General features: G+C 37.3%; 1 protein-coding gene across 1 annotated transcript; it reads right to left on the reverse strand.

Moving 5' to 3' along the window:
* Positions 1–3,034: 3,034 nt before the first annotated feature.
* On the reverse strand, positions 3,035–14,309 carry PSAT1 (phosphoserine aminotransferase 1). The gene is made up of 9 exons (XM_072404111.1): positions 14,136–14,309; positions 11,444–11,504; positions 11,282–11,351; positions 10,972–11,177; positions 9,768–9,940; positions 8,424–8,593; positions 6,360–6,488; positions 5,229–5,366; positions 3,035–4,508 (listed from the first exon to the last, which is right to left on the reverse strand). The coding sequence occupies exons 1-9, from the start codon at positions 14,193–14,195 to the stop codon at positions 4,406–4,408; spliced, it is 1,110 nt and encodes a 369-aa protein (XP_072260212.1). The 5' UTR covers positions 14,196–14,309; the 3' UTR covers positions 3,035–4,405.
* Between the last annotated feature and the right edge of the window lie 680 nt (positions 14,310–14,989).

The raw sequence follows: 14,989 nt of genomic DNA on the forward strand, positions 1-14,989 counted from the left end.
TAATTCAGTGGGTTGAACAAAAAGATTGCATAAAAATGTGGAACTAAAGACAGTTAACATGCGGTCAAAGGAGCTCTCCATGCAGGTGAAACAAGCCACTCTTAAGCTGCAAAAACAGAAAATACCCATCCGAGAAATTGCTACAATATTAGAAGTGGCAAAATCTACAGTTTGGTACATCATGAGAGAGAAACAAAGCACTGGTGAACTCAGCAACGCTAAAAGGCCTGGACGTCCATGGAAGACAACAGTGGTGGATGACCGCAGAATCATTTCCATGGTGAAAAGAAACCCCTTCACAACAGCCAACCAAGTGAACAACGTACAGGCGTATCGATATCCAAGTCTACCATAAAGAGAAGACTGCATGAAAATAAATACAGAGGGTGCACTGCAAGGTGCAAGCCACTCATAAGCCTCGAAAATAGAAAGGCTAGATTGGACTTTGCTAAAAAAAAAAAAAAAACATCTAAAAACTCCAGCACAGTTCTGGAAAAACATTCTTTGGAAAGATTAAACCAGGATCAACCTGAACCAGAATGATGGCAAGAAAAAAGTATGGAGAAGGCGTGGAACAGCTCATGATCCAAAGCATAGCACATCATCTGTAAAACATGGCGGAGGCAGTGTGATGGCTTGGGCGTGCATGGCTGCCATGGCACTGTGACACTAGTGTTTATTCATGATGTGACACAGGACAGAAGCAGCCAAATGAATTCTGAGTTGTTCAGAGACATACTGTCTGCTCAAATCCAGCTATATGCAGTCACATTGATTGGGAGGCATTTCATAATACAGACTGACAATGACGCAAAACATACAGCCAAAGCAACCCAGGAGTTTATAACGCAAAGAAGTGGAATATTCTTGAATGGCCAAGTCAGTCACCTGATCTGAACCCAATTGAGCATGCATTTCACTTGTTGAAGACTTCGGACAGAAAGGCCCACAAACAAACAGCAACTGAAAGCCGTTGCAGTAAAGGCCTGGCAGAGCATTAAAAAGGAGGAAACCCAGCATCTGGTGATGTCCATGAGTTCAATACTACAGGCTGTCATTGCCAGCAAAGAGTTTTCAACCAAGTGTTAGAAATGAACATTTTATTTTCAGCTTTTAAATTTGTTCATATACTTTTGCCCCTGAAATAAAGTGATTGTGTTAAAAAAAAGGCTTTAGTTCTTCACATTTTTATGCAATCTTTTTGTTCAACCCACTGAATTAAAGCTGAAATTCTGCAGTTCAACTGGATCTGAGTTGTTTCATTTAAAAATAGTTATGGTAATGTACAGAACAAAAATTAGAAAAAGTTTTCTCTGTCCAAGTATTTATGGACCTAACTGTAAATTAGAAGTGAGTCATAAGGAATGGCAGTAGAAACATGAGGAAATTTGAAGGATTGAATATTGAAGTGAAAGTGAAACTATACTTTGCCAAGACTAGGTAAAATACCAAGATCCCTTATATAATAATCCACTTAGAATCCTAGTTCCTCAGTCCAATGCTTTACTCTTCTAAAATTCTTGCACAAGTTTTGATTTTCACATGATGTGCATGATTTACCAAAGGATTTGAGAATGTGTACACATTAATAGTGTAAAGATTTACCTTTACACAATTTACACAAAGGAAATCCTGTTGATTGACTAACTGCAGATGAATGATAAGTTAAATATTAACACAAATTGCATGCACATACTTGAAAGTAAGATTTGTCTATGTGTGGTATAAAGGTTGCAGTTTGTATATGTTCGATAGCAATAACAAAACACTTATCTGCCATCATCTAAAAATGTAATGTATCAGTCTTATGGTGATGCCTTGAAGGGCATAATGGCTAACTACTTTGTATTAGTTTAAGCGGACATTCCTCTCTGCTCTAGATGCTTTTCACAACTTTGTTACATCTAGGAACACTATCCTTTTTACAAATAGGTTCCTAAAATGGGTACAACCTATGCTCATTTTCCCTCTGAGCTTGTGCTGCGGTTAATATTACCGTAGGAGCAGGTTATAAGCTTTCAATGCTACGTAAGCAAACCAGGAAAAGACAGGTAAACTACGCTCTAAGTAGCTGATTTTTTTTCCCCTTACCTATTCAACTCCCTCTGAACAGAATATGACCTAACAATGCATAATGGCTGCGACTAGTAACACTGTACAGTTACATATGGGAAGTTCTGTCTTAACACAGGTGACCTTTCTTTGGAACACAGTCAAGCATGGTAATTATATGGACAACAAGAAGCAGGGAGACTGAATTTTAACTGTATGTAATGCCGGATTGTATTTTGGTTTTCAAAGCTGAAGTGTGCTCTTGCTGTAGCAATCTAAAGAACATTGGAACATATGGGAGTCCAGAGCTGCTGTGGTGTTAGGACCACCTATAAGTGGATGGATCAGAGGTACATCTTGGGTTGTCCAACTGAGATAAGCTGGGACTCTGGAACTGTCAACTGGTCAACTGAGCAACTCCTAGTTTTCTTGTGAATGCCAGAATTCCTTAACTGAAAAAGCAGTCACACATAGGCATAAAAGCGTAGTGTATGGAACAGTCATTTATGGATGTAGAGGAGCTAGATGTTTATCCAATTACAGTTTACTCTCATTTCATTTAGTATAGCTGCTTGTTCACACAAGCCAAACAACAATTTTGCCTGCAATTCAATAATAAAATAATTGAAATATGGACAAAAATTAGTTGTTTGAGCCTGAGGAAGACACAAAAAAATGACCATATTGTAATCCTGTAACTTTCATGATAAGCAGACACCCTCCAGTAGCTGTACACGCCTTTAAATAAATGTTTGAATACACAACATGCTCCTAGACTACCGCAAGGTGGCACACACATGGGAAAATTACCTGTTTTTTTAACGATCCTATTGACTAGGAATGTACTGGCTATAAGCAACACTGCTGTATATTATATAAATCCTTGTATACATTACAAACATTTGTATACCATGCATTCAATCAGTCCAATGTACAGAACATGACCAATTTGCTAGTAAATATGAATACACACAAAGCAATATGCACAATAGGACATTTTATTTTGTTCAATTTGCATAAAAAATATGCAAGTACATTATTGTCTCAGGACAATACAATACAATTTGACCTCTATTTACAGACAAAATTTAAACAAAAATGTATTAGTAAGATACAGTATGCTTATTGGAATGTAGACAGCTGCCATCACATATTTCAGGCCTATAAAGTCTAGGTTACTATCCTCCAGTCTACATGTAGGACCACTAGTGAATTTAACCAAGAATTCTCTACAAATCATCTCCATACTCCACCCACAGTGTGATATATGGAGCAATGGCTGGTGAAATGATATACATTTGGAACTCCCATAAAAGCTGGTTCACATTGAAGATAGATTTCAGATACATGCACCTGAAATGTTTGAACTGGAAAAAATCTAGGGTTTGAAAGAAAAGATGGACAAATATTGTTTCAGTATAAGAGACAGCAGCCACAAGGGTGTGTGGACCAACTCAAACTCATGAAGACAAATACTGATGATGCCACTGATGACCTCTTTGTTTAGAAGCTGCAAGTTCTTTGGATGTAATATTTGTTCAGAATTACAACCTAAAGCCTATCTAAATTATTAACAGATATCCACTGTGATCAATAAAATACCTTTTCCTCTTAGAGGACATTCAAGCAATAGTCAGACCCTTTATTAAAAGAAATTTCACTCAAAGTTGCAGCATTGAGGAAGAGAAGGGAAATGTCTGATCAGATCTGTTAGTTTATGTCGTGAGTTGAACAGTTTGGTCAAACTCCGTGCAAACTGAACAGTGAAGTCCTATTCAGACACAAGGCCCAACTGATAAAACAGGATAGTTGCGTTAAGACTATGGCAATATAGCTTATTAGTACAATGTCTGTCTGAAGTCACAAAATATCTATTTTATTACTAAAAAAAATGCTGCTTCCATGAATTATAGACCTAAGCGTTCTGTTCTGCATACCAGCTCACTGGCTTGGCCAAGTAGTGAAGCTTGAGTAGATGTATGACAATCAAGTTACTAGAAATTGTCTCGATTGGAATCCAGCACTCATTTCTGTAGTCATACCCTACAAATCCTTATGGGGTATGGTTTTCATTAGTCACCCAAAAGGCCACATTTGATCCCACACAACCCCCAAAAGCTTAGAAAAAAAAAGTGATTGTGTTCAACACACGATCACAGTATCACAACAATGAAGAGCTACATAAAACACCACTGTTATAAGAAACAAAAAAAAGAATGAGACTAATTTTAATACAAAAAATGAACTAGTGTACAAAGATTTATACAGTATTAAAATAGCTTTTCTAAAAAGGTGCCATATTTTACACAGTAGTGATATGAAGATAAGGCAGTAAACTATGCTGGTCTGCTCTTCACTGGTGGGTGTCCTTAAAGTGCCTCATGAATTCTGCAAGCTTCTCAACATCATCCACAGTGACTGCATTGTATAGTGAAGCTCGGATTCCTCCCACAGATCTAAAACACACAAATACTTTTTAGAAAAAAGCAGAGCTGCTTAGAACGCTGAATGCATTTAATGAGCTTTAGACAACCCCTTGAAAAAGAAGAGTACACAAGAGTCTAATGGACTGCTGCTACTGCCTGCTTGAATGAATATATCTAATAATAATAATAAAAAGCCATACAATGAAATTATTTCAAAAAGGGGGGTTTCTAAATTTAAACAAATATGATATCTACATATCGATTTCATATTAGAAGTCCTCATCGATATCACAAAGCAATGTATGGATATCCAACAAGGGAAATGTACAGGAAAATCCTGAAAGGGCCAATTCAGCCACACATGATATTTCAGTTTTACATAAATGCTGGCAAAGTAAATTCTCAAACAGCCTAATATATTTTACTAGACAGAGACAGGTTGCCCATTTAGCCTGACCCTGTCCAGTATAATCAATTTAGGTTTTTGATAAATAATCCCCTAATAGTATCCCTGAGAACCGAGAAGTCAGTAGCTGATCTTTCCATTATCTATTCTTGATAATATATTAGTTGGCTGGGATAAAGCTTTATAGACTATACTACTTTCAATGTCAGGGATTTAACAGTTTTCAACCCTCTTTAATAAAGCTAAGGTTACAGTGAGCTAATTGTTTGTAAAATATAAGAGAAACGCCTGCAAATAAACTCTACTTTAATTTTTTAAAGTAAACAAATTATATATATTTTTACCTGTGCCCTTTAAGGGACAACATGCCAAGTGCTGCTGCTTTGTCCAGAAATTCTTTCTCTAGTTTACTATCACCTTTGATATCTCCAATGCGGAAAGGAATATTCATTCTGCTCCTGCTCTTTTTTTCTACTGGACAGCTGAAATCAAGCACAAAGTTCCAAATAAATTAAAACAACACAAAATATATAAGTATTTTAGTATTAAGACTTTTTTTTTACAACAGAAGTTTTCTTTTAGTTTGTTTGTAATACAGCAATCTTCTTATGTATAGGAGTAAATTCATTGATTCAGTACATACACTGTTTAGCAAAAATCAATAACATGTTACTATGCAAAATACAACAGGACATATATCAGTTCTGTCCTTTAGCAAGGCAATGTGATAAAGGAGAATTGAGTTATTAACTCCTTCTCCAACTAGCACATTGACAAAAAGGAACCTGCCCCAACAAAGTACAAATTCTATTTATTTGCAGAACAGAGTCGCAAATACACAGACTTTGCCAACTGAGAGGCAGTCAGATTTATTTTCCCTAGACTTTGTGCAAGATTACATTCCATCACACTACTTCAAATAATTTCCAAACAGAATACACACAGGAGACCGGATTTAATAAAGCTCTTCAAGGCTGGAGAGGATACACCTTCATCAGTAAAGCTGGGTGACTCAGCAAACCTGGAATGGATTTCTTCAAAGTACTTCAATGCAAATGTCCTGAAACCTGGACCAGATCTATTGCAGGCTTGCTGGATCAACTAGGTTAACTGATGAAAGTGTATCCTCTCCAATCTTGGAAAGCTTTAATAAATCAGGCCCAGTAATCCATGTGCCTTGCTGCATTTTTCCCCCCCAATGGTCCCACATTGTCACCCAACATACCGATCTAAAAGGCTCAGTAGGATCTGTCCCACATGTGCTGCCCTAAATTAGGTTTTCAACTTCAGAGATGCTGCTACTATTATGAAGAAGTCTAACCCATTACTGTAGCCAGAGAGGCTCAGTGGAGAATATCTTAATGTGGTTTGACCAAGAAAGGCATTAGGACTGATGAAAACAGCAAAAAAATAATTTCTCATACTATGTAACCCTACTAAAATATCACCATATTAAAGGAGAATCAAATACTTACACAAACAATCCATTGGATTCATCAATAACATTATAAATCATTTCAGATTTCAGGATGCTTAGCTTCTCCATACATGCCGCTCCTCCGTTATTCTTGATCCATTCCAACACAAGTTCCATTATATATATGCTAGAAAATGAATACATAGGTGCACCATTTAAAGCATTTTTTTCTGCAACAACTGAAAATGTAATGCTAAATTACAGAGTAACACAAATAGGCAAAAACACAGAAAATTCAGCTAAACTATAGACAGAACAGTCATCTAAAATAAATGTAAACCCATTTACTAAAGTTTCATATAAAAAAAATAAATAAAATCACTACCCTTTTTTTTTTTTTGCTGCAATGTTTAAATCTTTAAAAAACTGTCCTTCTAATTGGCAACTTTATGGTGCTGTATTCGGTGTAGCATCCTATTATTGTAGTATCACTCTGCTTGTTCCCTCTTTCTCTAAGAAATTTACAGCTAGCCTTGCTCATTGGAATTTTCCTGTTATTGGTACGTTTTACAATGTCTGGTCATTGGCCCTGGTCATTTTTATAGTAAAACAGTTGCCCTCAACCTTTGGCTCCTGTACATTCAGCTAATTTTTACTCCAAGTAAAAAGTCCTGTCGCTAGCTCAGTTTACACTACTGTATAATCTGAAGTCTGATAGAACTGGACCAGGATAGTTTTGTAACTGTGAAAACAGAGATGTCATAAACTACTGGTCAGTTTCTATCTATGAATGATTGTTACTACTAAAGGTGATGCTTGGTAGGCAAACCAAGACAATTGTAATAGAAAATCACCAATGTACAGATCTTCCTAACAAGATTTGCTCCAGAAAACTGGTGTTAGGGTTTACATTTATTTTAATTTTTCTTCTACATTCATTAAAAAAGGAAAGGAGCAGCACAGACAATAGTGAAGGGGGAATAATTTAAAAGGTGCAGTTCCAAGGTAATCCAGCCAATAAAGTAATGCATGGGGCAGACATAGTGAAAAGGAAAAACAAGTTTAAGTCCTAAAATTCACTTTGACAAGATTGGGGACACAAAAGTATGTCACCTCCTCCTGCTCTTCAGATCTCAGCTTGCTGAATTTGCTGTCAGTTACCCTTTCATGCTTGAAATCACAGAAACACTGCTGTGCTGCATGCAAAACTTGGGCTACACCAAAGAGAATGGCTCAGATTGATAATGATCAAACAAAAATGAGAGTTGAAAGTCTAGGATATCACAAAATGCATTTAGGACCAACTTCAGACAGGGGTTCTTTAAAAGTTATAGTAGAGAAAAATAGAATAAACTATGACCATTAATAGCCATCATAAGATGCTGGGTTAAACATTACAAAGCCCTACCTGTAACTGAAGCTCACTGAATTAGCCAGGCTTCAGAAGCATAAAATAAGCCATCACAAGGCCCAGGTTTAGTTGTGAAGAATATCCACACAAAGTCAGCCTTTTCATATGAACTTCATGGAGTCCCAACTTGTCCGTCATTCTTGTGTTATGTAGTGCTAAAAAAGTTGTGTTTATCTAAAACTTGAATTGGGTACATACTCACTAGTATTCCACTGCAGTTGCATTGTGTTTGTGTACTTAGATCAATCTACATTGTGAATGTGTGTGCATTATAACAAAGTATGCAGTATTTGAGTATACACTTCACAGCAGAGAGGAGTCTCGATACATTAAAATGATAGATATTTGCCAGAACGATTGATAGATATTTGCCAGAACGATTGAGTTTTTCAGCAGAACGGAGGTAAAAATAATTATGGCAAACACACAGCTTTACAAAATGAGTATACAATTTCGGAAGTCCTCCAATAATGCTCCGATCATCAACACACAATACAGACAGCAGTGTGCACATACCAATACTATTCTGATTTTTAATGGAACTACCATGTGCCAACATGCAAGCATGAGATGAAAGACAATGGGGAAATTAAATATAGTATTGTTAAAAAGACCAAAAGGGAGCAGATTAATTCTAATAATAACCAAGATTAAATCGTTTATAGTAAACATGTGTGTGTTATATGTAAACATTAGGTGAACTAAGTTTACCTAAAACATGGAGGAGTATTATACAATGAGCCATTTCCTGCCTGGATTTTGTAATCCAAAACTGTAGGGCACTCTTTCAATGCAAAGCCCAGCAGGTCTTCCCGCACAATGACAACTGTGACACCGGCACATCCAACATTCTTCTGAGCACCAGCAAAAATTAGTCCAAACTAAAAGAAGGAGAGAAGGTTTAGAATAGATTTTGGTTATTAGCCCAATGCCAATGATTTTGTTTCAGGTATTCTTGGCTTAAATCAATAATGCAGTGCTAAGTCAGGCAGCAACCAAGACAAATGGAAATATACTGTATTGGTCTGACTTCAGTAAAAAGAAGTCTGATTCAGATTGGTAAATCCGAGTAACTATGCTTAAAAAGATTGGTTCCTGCATGGTTTATTAAACCTGCTTATGTTTACAGCTTTGGGTTTTCAAAGCTTAAGGAAAGAGTCTTTTTTTTACCCAAATGCCCCACTTTCTGAAAAGATCCATTACATTATTTTATAAGGGGTTTCTGGTAGTTCCTAATCTGACTATGTATATCCTCAATGAGACAGGTAGGACCGTCTCCCAAAAATAGAAGGGGGTACCAATGCTTATCAAACGTATGCTTGAGCTAGCAAATAATTGGTCAGAGATTATGGATTTGCACAACTCAATAGTATAGTATAGTATAGTACAGGGGTGGGCAAACTTTTAAGTCAGGGGCCACAATCTGAAAAATAATTTGCCAGAGGGGGCTCAGTCTATGGTAGAGTGGCGGGGTTATGCCATCATAACGCCCCTGAAGGTAATGTCAGGATGGCATACCCTGCCCACTCTACCATCGCAGATCTGAGCCTGTGATAGGAGACTGGCGGTTATGTGCAGTGACACAACCCACCCGCTCTTCCATCGCAGCTCAGATCCGGTCCTTCTGCTGACCCTGCTCGGGGTGACACCAGCCAGAGCCACGGTACACCCAAAGGGCCGGAGAAACATCCCCATTGGGCCATATACATCCTGCAGTTTGCCATGCCTGGTATAGTATGGGGATTTTTTGGAGCAGGCACTCCCTTTGTTAATCAATATCAACACATTGATTTAATTTAAATTATATTGTAAGTTAATATTAACTCTTCTTTTTTTTTTAATAATCACAGGTCTTTATCAAGCAACAGATTACTAATTCTTAACACCTACATAAAATATAGTGTCATAAATGATGGGATAATTGTGGAATTCTGTTAACCCTTCAGTACAATTATTCACACATAAACCACTGTGTGCTGCACCACAATATCTATTAATGTAATTGCAGCCAATACATTTATATGATTTTGAATCATTATGGGAAATCTTACTAACCTTTGAAACATCAATTGGTCTGGATAGGAAGTTGGAGGACATATCACTAACAAGAATAGCTCCTTTTACATCTGGAATATTCTGGAACTCCACACCATGAACGGTTTCATTAGCACAATAGTACACATAGGAAGCTTCTGGGTTAAGATTCCACGTGTTTGGATCCGGAATTTCTGAAACAATATACATTTGTAAATAAACAAGGTTTCAAAGCCAACTTACATTAATAATAGTAAACAGTATTTATATAGCGCCATCATTTTACACAGCGCTGTACAAAGTCCCTAGTCGTGACACTAACTGACCCTCAAAGGGTCTCACAATCTACTGTTCCTAAAATAGTCATTAATACAGTCTAAGGTCAGTTTTGTGGGGAAGCCAATTAACCTAAATAAACCAGAACAATCTTACAGTTATGTGGCAGAGTTGAAATCTCAAAGTCCATACTGGTGGTAACAGTTTAGATGACCCATTGCATTACACACCCACAGCTATAGTTTGATGACAATAAGTTATAAATTAATTTGTTATAACTGTACATGACCATTTTTCGTATATTTTAATTCAAAAGCATTTTATCTGCCTATGAGTGGAGTTAGGCAACATGTGAAAAAAATAATGGTTGTCACTTGTGACCAATGAGAGTACAGATTTTATTTTCACAGGGAATAGCAAACAATTGGGATTTGTTTGTACATCTTCTCACTTTTGTTCAGGTGTGTCACATCTTGCACAAACCAGATTACAAAATAGAACCAATTATGAATCATACAGCCCATTATAACATATTAGATTGTTAATGAAATCTCAAAGTCAGTGCAGAGGTTACATCCATCCTTGAAAAAAATATTCATCTAGACAGAAATACAAATACCAAAATTCATTTTGTGAAAATATTAGGCTGTGATTGCACAATTCTTTATTTGAAATTAAAAAACTGATAGATGATCCACAAGGTTTTACTATTTTGAGGCACTAACACAGAGCAAGTATGCCAATCTTGTCACATAGCATGTTCCAATGGAAAGCTTTGGAAAACAAACCATCCCGGTAATTTTACAAAGCAGATTAATTAAAAGGGTAAAGTTTACATTTCAGAGTTTACTTTTATAAAAGTGGCTAAGCAGTAAAAGCCTTTCGAATAATCACTGACCACTCACTGTAGAAAATCAATAGACATTGACAGATATGCAGCTTTATTTACCTGTGTAGCTTGCAAGTTTGGGGTGCACAATATTAACTTTTCCGTATTTCTCAGCTTCTTTGGCTGCTTTTGCAGACCATGCACCAGTAACTATGTAGTCTGCGCATTTTGATTCTTTTAAACTGATAAGATTGAGGGGAATGGCACTGAACTGACCACTTCCACCTCCTTGGAGGAAGAGTACTTTGTAGTTCTCTGGAATATCCCTGTTGAAATGGCAAAATAGAAGATTACACACAATGAAATAGTGAAATCCTTGGAAATATAACACCCACCCAAAAAAGAAAAAAAAAAAAAAAAAAAGACTTACAGCAGCTCTCGTAAGAGTTTCTCTGTGGTGTTCAAGATTTTTGTAAAGTCTGATGATCTATGGCTCATTTCTGTATTAAAATAAGAAGTACATATAAGAAGCCAGTTTTACCTTCATTGGTGCTGCACTACATGATTTCATACAAACATGCCATCAACATACCAAGAACACTGATCCCAAGGCCCTTGTAGTTCACCAGTTCTTTCTGGGCATCTAGCAGAACCTACAAAACAATACATTTAAACAGAGTTTAACTTTATTTAATAAGTCAATGTTTAAGTTATGTTCATTGGTTATGAACTAATACCGTAGGTTGCATTGTTGTCTGCACTCGGATACAATACAGTACAAATACAATAACAATAATGTAAACACTTTTGGTCACCCGTCTACCCTACCTCAACAGATATTAGGACCACTGTGAAGGCCCATTCTTCCCAATGACCACATTATGAAGGCCCATTCTTCCCAATGACCACCGATGTTATTGAAATTTTCCCCATGTGAATGGACTTCTCCCCCAATGACCATCAGTGTAATATATTTATTTTAATATTATACTTAATATTAGTATAGAGAGAATCCCTGCATGTTAAATTTGCCAAGTACAGCAACTATATAAAGGGTCATTCTACTCAATGACTGCCAACATGGTGGTTGCAACAATCTTCCCAAGGCCACCAATGGAAAGGGACATCTTTCCCAATGGCCACAAACTTCAAAGGACATTCTTCCATATGACTGTCAGTGTAAGGAGCATTCTTCCTACTATTTTTTTCCTTTAACGGACATTATTATTTGTTTAATTTTAATATTTATTATTATTAAGGCAGCGCAGCCCTGTGTGTCATATAGTTGAATTTGTATGTAAATTGGAACAGGTACATTATTTTAATAAACGCAATTAGGACAAATGTTTGTCTCAACATAATATTAGGCAGCATGGTGTCAGTTACTGTATAAAAACCTCACCGTGAGCTAATCACAAAAACAAAATCTTTATGGAGCCTAGACATTCAATAACGTATGGAGCAAGCTATGTTATGTAATGCAAATAGAAACAACTGCAGAGTTTGTCTTGGTCATTAAAGAGTTACAAAAGACTGAAGAAAAAGCTCACCCCCACTAAGATCACCCAAACCTGAGCTGTGCTTAGCAAAAGATTTCTTCTTCAAGTCATGCAAACCCCCCCCCCCCCACCCCCAAGCCTCATCCTGCACATGGGGGAGCAGGGAAGCCCCATTCATATATAGGAGTCATCCCTATGTCGGATGTCCTTATCCCGGGGACTACCTGTATAATAAATTACTACAAGGGTTTTCCCAAGACCTGAAATGTATAGTATAGGCAGTTGTGGTATGCCATACAATACTGTTTATACAGATAAACAATGAAGCTATTGCAAATTTCTGATAGTCACTGGAAAACAAAAGGTGCAGTCCTTTCACTTGTAATTGGCCTATGGTTTGTCAAGCATTCATTGTGAAATTAGATTATGAATTCAAACTATCCAAACTAAATTCAGCTCCTAATCAAGTCTTTGGAATAGCTGACTGTGCAAATGCATTGTGACTTAGAATAATTCACAGAAGACAGAACCACACCCCCCCTGTGTGTGCTCCTCCTATGATTGGTCAGATGGTGACAGCTGATGCAATCTTTTTCTGTATTGAGTCTCTTATGTGCAGCAACAGAACAAACCCATTATTATTTGCTCCATCTCCCTCTACAATAAAAGATGAATTCCTTGCAGCAGAAATGTTTGGTGAATTTATTATTCTGCTGACATACTCCCTATTTAATGTACAGCGCTGCGTAATATGTTGGTCCTATATAAACCCTATATAATATTATTAATAATAATAATAATAATAATAATAAATACGTCAGCTTGCTGCTGCAGAATCTGGAAGCCCAGAGACATTATTAGAATACTAAGCAGGAGGCACAGGGAGTGTAAGGCAGCAAATTGAGGTATAGATACATGTTCTTAAATGCAAAGGCTGATATCTCTTAGTCACAAAAAAAAAGCCGACACTATTGTTATATTCAGGTATCAGAGATTTTGGCATTTTACAAAGACATGTCATTTGCATTGATCTTATAAAGACATTTAGGAAGCAGACATAGGGATTCAGATTGACTAAGAGCAATATACAATTGTATCTAGTATGCCTTTCAATACATGGCAATGGGTACATATAAACAATAGTCTGTTATTGCTGAGCCTGGAATAAATCTGGCCCATTTGTTATTATTGATTATGACATTTGTTATTATTGATATAACTAGGTAGAGCCATGGTCTGATCTTATTCCAGGCTAATCCGTACAAACCTAAATGAAGCACAGGAAGCCTATGCCATGCCCATGGATCCTGGCTGTCTGATGCAGCAATATACTATATTTTGGGTAATTAAACAAAACAATTGCATTTTTGGTTAGTGAACCACAACAAAATAAATGGTATAATATAAAAGTGGATATTATATTGAATACTTGTAGTGTATTGCATGGATTGGTTTAGTTCAATCCTGGCTACAATGAAAAAATAACATTGCATAATGTATTCCTGGGGTAAGATCATATCCTATCATTTCTATAAGCTTACATATGAAATTAATTAGAAAATAAGCTGCAGCATTAATATATATAACTATGCAACACACTGACAGGTACAGAATGCAGTAACCAATCAGAAAACAACTAGCAACTTTTCCCTTCTGATTAAATGATGAACGGTGACTCTGATTGGCTAATATGATTTGCTGCACATTAGGGCTACAAATCTGACACCATCACTTCCATAGAATGAATCCATAATGAACCCTATTGTATCTGCAATGGGCACTCACCGAGGGTGGCAGCTTGGCTGGTCCGGCACCAAAATTGATTACTTGTGAAATGATGTCCATGTCTGCAGTAAGGCGGGCTGGAGGTGTGATGACACGGTAACAAATCTGCAACGTTCGGAATGCTTCTGCTGTGATTACCAAACGCTACATCTCTGCCTAAATATCCCGCAGATGGGTCTCTTGTCATTGGTGGGTTTCACATGGTGATTTCCAGCAGAGAGCATTAATTGGCGGATGGCTGACAGAGCGGCTTTCGATTGGTTGAGTGTCCACGAGCTCGGCGCGTGATCGTTCGGCTGCGATGCAAGGCTGGAAAGAGATTGCACCATCCAGCAACAAAACTCCATGTGGAGGGGGCGGGGCAACAGTGAAAATACAGGAGTGGGAGGGGCCTACTGCATCGTCTGTACGCCTCCATGAGTAACAACCATGTTCTGTACACCTCCATACCTCCAAACATTATGTCCGTGTTCTGTGTTATGTCCATGTTCTGTACACCTCCATACCTCCATGAGTTATTACCATGTTCTGTACCCCTCCATAGCTCCATAGATTATGTCCATGTTCTGTACACCTCCATAAGCACTGCGCATATTCCGTACACCCCAATACCTCCTTGTGTTATAATTGGTTGGTCTACAATGTAGTGTAATTGGTCCATTTAGTGTATACCAAGGCCCGGTTTACAGATATGTGCTGTGGAACACACATGTACCTGAGGCCACACAGTAATGCACATACTATGCATTGTGCATTGCAGTGCAATTCATTTTTATATTACCACAATGCACTTTCATAGGTCACTGCAGTGTCCTCCTGATAGTGTGGGCCTGATGTTTGACCTTGTAGCACCA

Source organism: Pyxicephalus adspersus, chromosome 3 (genome assembly GCF_032062135.1).
Source record: "Pyxicephalus adspersus chromosome 3, UCB_Pads_2.0, whole genome shotgun sequence".
In the NCBI taxonomy this organism is placed as follows: Eukaryota; Metazoa; Chordata; class Amphibia; order Anura; family Pyxicephalidae; genus Pyxicephalus; species Pyxicephalus adspersus.

Bases quoted from the DNA above. Each gene is read 5' to 3' on its own strand.
- PSAT1 (XM_072404111.1), bottom strand. From the start codon at position 14,195: ATGGACATCATTTCACAAGTAATCAATTTTGGTGCCGGACCAGCCAAG. The intron at 11,505-14,135 runs GTGAGTGCCCAT...ATTGTTTTGTAG, and splicing joins CAGCCAAGCTGCCACCCTCG to GTTCTGCTAGATGCCCAGAA. The intron at 6,489-8,423 runs GTAAACTTAGTT...TTCATTTTCTAG, and splicing joins AATACTCCTCCATGTTTTAG to CATATATATAATGGAACTTG.